Consider the following 5,475-nt stretch of genomic DNA (forward strand, 5'->3'; position numbering starts at 1 on the left):
CGACTTTACTTAATTTTTGTTACGCTTGTACTACATATTTGCTTTCTATTCTGCGCATATGCTTTAGTGTATTAAACAATAAATGCATACATCATTTCAAAAGTACCAGGAAATCCAAACTTTGTGGCGCAAAATCACTTTCGGCTTGAAAATTTGTGTAAATGAATTCAAATTTATTTCTAAGAAACATGTATTTAAAAGAAAAAAGTGTTGCCACTCAATTAACTACTTATAATAAAGTCAACTTTCGTTATCCCAGGACGCATTTGTCCTGAGCTTTAATGCACCATGAAATGGAAATATTTTTTTGTGCAGAAAGGCATTAAACTAAATTCTTACTTACATACGTACTTACTTAAAATATTTGGAGATTTTTTAATTTTTACACTTAATACGTGCAAGCCACGCAATTAAAAAGATTAAAAAACAAAATAAAATTCAAAATCTAGGTGCTACTTATGTATGTAGCTAAAGTGTGTATGTATGTATGGCTTCAAGCTTTTGTATAACTATTTTTTTTTTGTTTTTTGTTTTTTAACCACTACTTGATCCCACTTCTACGAGTGCATAGTATAAGCACATTTTGACTTTGTCAATTTTTTTACCCTCGTTGTTTAGACCTTGCATTCACGCCTTTTACCTACATCTTTAAGTAGCATATGTTCATTCTTTTTACAAATTATTTCTAAATTTCTTGTATAGCTGTGTTAAAGTATGTGTATGTGTGTACGTCCGCCATTGCTTATTCACATTTACTTAGCTTCTATCGGTCGGTTCTTGAATAATTGCTCAACGATACTCTCATCGGCCAGCGTTGAGGTATCGCCAACATTACGATCATTAACAGCCACTTTGCGTAATACGCGTCGCATTATCTTACCGGAGCGCGTTTTTGGCAAACCGGGTGCATGTTGTACAACATCAGGCATTGCGAATGGTCCAATACGCTCACGTACTAGCTTCTTCAATTCCGACACAAGTTTCGCATCGAATGTTTCATTCTCATTCGGTGTAATGAAGCAATAGAGGCATTCACCTTTCACCGGATGTGGCCGCGAAACGACTGCTGCCTCGGCCACACGATGATGTTCGGTGAGCACGGATTCTACTTCGGCCGTAGACATCAGATGTCCCGAAACGTTAAGCATGTCGTCAACGCGACCGGTGATCCAAAGGTAACCATCAGCATCGCGGCGTGCACCTGAAGTGGTATTAAAGTATTATTTAACTTTATTCTAAGTGGCGTTAATTAAATTAGATTTTCAAATATTTCATAAGTATGTATGTAGTAGATTATTTAGGTGTTCTCACATCGGAAATTTTGAACACCTGCCTTTCAACAATATCTTGCCATTGGCAATAACCATTGAGGCCAAACTGGCAAAATTGCAATACTCTTAGGGACGTTTTTATAGTGGAGAGTAAGCTTAAGTTCAGCAGTTAACTTAAAATTTAAATAGAGCTTCAATGCTTCAAAGAAGAAGATAAAGGCTAAGAAATCATCACGGTCCGAATGTTTTTAAAGAGCTCTAATCAATTATAAAGCCGCACGATTTTAAAGATGCTTAGCTCAGAGTGCCGCCGTACACCGACTTTGAGTCCAAGTGGATGCCTCACCCTCACCTTCCATCCAGAGAGGATTGGATAGTGTCTAGTTTCTGGAACAATGGCACTGTAAATTGAAACTGGATAAAAAGATGGATAGAAAGATTGGGTGTCTTACGCAAGAAGCTCTCCATCAATCTCAAGTTTAGTCTTGCGGATCACGGGCTGGATGCTTACAAATGTACTACGTTTTTAAGTAGCCTAACATATATTCTAATAGCCAGGAGACAGTTAAGTGTACTTTGCTCTTTGATGACTTGTTCAATAACGGCCAGGGAATGGCTAACCTCTCTCTCTCGATGGGTTTCAGACCCCAGTAACAAAGCAGGTAACAGCAGAGCAGTTCAGCTAGGAAGGCAATTATAGCCGAGTGAGGAAATAGTGGCACTCCACTCCATATAAGTGGTTTACTCCTGGCAGATGAGCTTTGAAAGAGCTCAGCGAATGTTGGGCGAAAACATTGGAATACAAGTCACATATAGTGTTGCCAGAAGTAAGGTATTCAAAAGGAAGTCTTATTAAAAAAAAAAAATATTGTAAAAATCTTAAACTGAAGATATTAAAATGAAACAAAAATTCCATATCGAGGGCTTATATTCAATACGACTTATCTGCAGTTTCTGATATTAGAACCCATCTGAAACTTAACTGTCATCACTGGTTGCAATTTTAATTTTGAAATCTTTCTGAAAAGCGATATGCAAGGTCAGCATTAACACCGTCGATGACAGTTAAGCCTAAAAGCCTGATTATGACAACTTAACTTAACAATCGCCATTCGGAGTCGGCGTAAAGCTGTAGGTCATCAAGGCGCACGCCACAAATCGGAGGAGAAGCTCGGCCAAACACTAACATACATATGTGTAAGCGTCAATCTATTATTATTATTATTAACTTAAATTAACGGAACGTAGAACTTAGAGAATCAAAATGAAACAGATTTTGACGTGGCATTAAGTTACGTTAAGTTTCGGCTGTTCAATTTTAAGCAGCATCCATTTAAGAGAATGTTTAAGTGAGAGCCTGTAAGATACGTTAAGTTGTCGTGATCAGACTATAAGGCCGATTTGTAGATAAGCATCTTATTTCGTTAAAAACTGTAGATCATATTGAATACACATAAGCCATTGACTTAAATCAATATAAAACTTCTGCAAGACTTGAAAATTTTGTATATGGTTTCAACAGCAAATGTAGAAAGGGTTTTTTCTCAGATTAATTCAAATAAAACAAAAATTTGTAACAAGATGGAAACCACCACATTAAGCGGCATTTCATCCCTACACCTCGGCCTAATGGTCACCTATAGTCAATTATTGCACAGCAAAGACTGACTTTGGTGCAACTTTTTTTTTAAATAGCACAATTCTCCAGTTTTTTTCATTGCTCAATAAATTACTATGAGTGACCTTAGGGTCAAGATGCAGGGATGGTATTCTTAGCGATAGTAGTCGAGAGTTCTAGCTTTAATTTAAGCCTAGGTGACACCATTTGTTTCTTTGCTAGAGCTTATCAAATATTGCAAAAAACGCGATTTTTAACACTTTGGCCTCGTTTTTCTCAATCTAGAGCTGATGGAAACTTTACACTTACGGATTCGTAATCAGCACAAACCAGTCTATCAAAAACAGTTTTACCATTTACCGCACCAAAACCTGTGTTGCCTTGTGTAATAAACTTTCCTGCCACTGCCAAGCAAATGAAACAGAACTATTGTTGAAATATTCTCCTCACCTCCGGAATAGTGTTCCTACCATTTTCATGTCAAGTCTGTTTCGATGCCAACTTGGGAAGCTGAGAGATACGCTTTGAGGGGATTAGAACTTGCTGACAAAAATTCCAACCGATTTCTACACCATTTCTAATAGTTTCTATCGTATTAAGTATTCACCTACGGAGCCTACATCTACTTCGGCGGCGCTTTTGTTACAAAAAAACTGTGCTTAGCTTCTTAATTCAACGAACTCTTCTAAAGTTAGGGCTTTTTTCAGAAGGTTATGAGGGACTTTTTTCCAACAATAAATTTTTGTTTAGCAGCATTAACTTACCATCCCGGTGCATAGAAGCCAGGGAACTTCGAGAAATATGTGCTCTCAAAGCGTCATGGTTGTTAAACAACGTGCGCATCATGCCTGGCCAAGGCTGCGAGAAGACTAGATAACCTTCACCTTCGCCCTTGATTTCAATACCACTTTCATCGAGTAGCGTGGGCTTAACACCGAAAAATGGAACGACTGCAATAAAAATTAATAATTTAAATATATTTTATAATGGGCAAACCAACAGCGACTTACCGCTGAACCCGGCTTCATGGGTGTAGCGCCTGGAATGGGAGTAATAACATGACCACCTGTCTCTGTCTGCCAGAATGTGTCAACAATCGAGCACTTCTCTTTGCCGATGTAGCGGTAGAACCACAGCCAAGCCTCTGGATTGATAGGTTCGCCAACGCTACCAAGTACTCTGCAGTTAAAAAGAAGAACATTTTGATCTTTAGAATTACACGCTAGCAAACAAAGCTAAACTCACTTTAAACCGTTTAGATTATGTTCAAGACGGGCGCCTCGCCAAATTTCATTAGCGCACGTATAGCTGTGGGTGCGGTATAGAACTGAGTCACCTTATATTTATCGATCACAGCCCAGAATCGGTCGTTATCGGGATAGAATGGTGTACCCTCAAACTGAAATTAATAAAATGGGTGCCCCAAATATAGTAGCCACTTTAAAATATAAACACATATCTTATACTCCAACTGCACTCACCATCACCGACGTTGCCCCATTTGCCAACGGTCCATACACCACATATGTGTGCCCAGTAATCCAGCCAATATCGGCTGTACACCAGTAAACATCACCGGGCTTATAATCGAAGACGATCTTGAATGTAGTCGCTGCATATAGCAAATAGCCCGCTGTGGTATGCAACACGCCCTTCGGTTTGCCGGTGGAGCCACTTGTGTACAACATGAAAAGTGGATCTTCCGCCTCCATCCACTCAGGATAGCAGGCTGGTTCTTTGTCTTCCATCTCTTCATGCCACCAAAAGTCACGATCATCCGTCCACGGTATATCCTGTTCGACATGATCGTCAACGCATGGCGTCACGCGTTTCAAATGTGACACCACAATACACTTATCCACGCTGTGTCCCAACTCTTCGACCTTCTCCAGCGCCACATCACAGAGTGCCTTCAGGTACAATGGTTTCTCGCCACGCCAAGCACCATCAGCGGTGATCAGCACTTTGGCTTGCAATCGAACATACGCTCCGCCAGCGAATCGGATGAGAAGCCGGCAAAAACAATGGAATGTACGGCGCCGATACGCGCACAAGCCAACATAGCAATTGGCAATTCGAGGATCATCGGCATATAAATGGAGACGCGATCACCCTTCTTCACACCATGGTCTTTAAGTACGTTTGCGAAGCGACAAACTTCTTCGAGTAATTTACGATAAGTGAGACCGCGTGAGTAGTCATCGGGGTGGTTGCCTTCCCTGGAAGAATAAGAAAATTCGCATGCAAAAAATTTAAATAATGTCATGAAAAGAAAAAGATACAATAATGGTATAACATAAGTAAAATATTAGGTACATTATTCGTATTTAAACCAACAATCATAACAAATTAACAATATAATAGGAAGAATGATAAAAAACCTTAATCCAGAAACATAATTGAACAAATTTAACGATAGCGCTTTAGACCAATCCGAGGTTCCACTGTCACATGGGCACACTACGATCGAGCGCAGCGCAATCCGCTTACAAAGTTAAGAAAGGAAGAGAGCCATACAAATTATTCCGAGCTAAAAAAACGACGAACTGATGGCTAATGACCAGACCGCACTTAGTATGTAAAATA

The 5,475-nt window shown here is 39.5% G+C and overlaps 1 protein-coding gene across 1 annotated transcript; it reads right to left on the reverse strand.

The window, feature by feature from the left end:
- Nucleotides 1-707: 707 nt before the first annotated feature.
- Nucleotides 708-5,212, reverse strand: LOC108365590 (acetyl-coenzyme A synthetase-like). Its single transcript, XM_017619648.1, is given in 8 exon segments — nucleotides 708-1,206; nucleotides 3,657-3,708; nucleotides 3,711-3,839; nucleotides 3,896-4,068; nucleotides 4,135-4,156; nucleotides 4,159-4,288; nucleotides 4,371-4,858; nucleotides 4,861-5,212. Coding segments are annotated over 8 exon segments (1,743 nt in total). The 5' UTR covers nucleotides 5,156-5,212; the 3' UTR covers nucleotides 708-752.
- Between the last annotated feature and the right edge of the window lie 263 nt (nucleotides 5,213-5,475).

This window comes from Rhagoletis zephyria, unplaced genomic scaffold, assembly GCF_001687245.7.
Source record: "Rhagoletis zephyria isolate East Lansing unplaced genomic scaffold, Rhagoletis_zephyria_1.1 Rzeph_scaffold_01921, whole genome shotgun sequence".
In the NCBI taxonomy this organism is placed as follows: Eukaryota; Metazoa; Arthropoda; class Insecta; order Diptera; family Tephritidae; genus Rhagoletis; species Rhagoletis zephyria.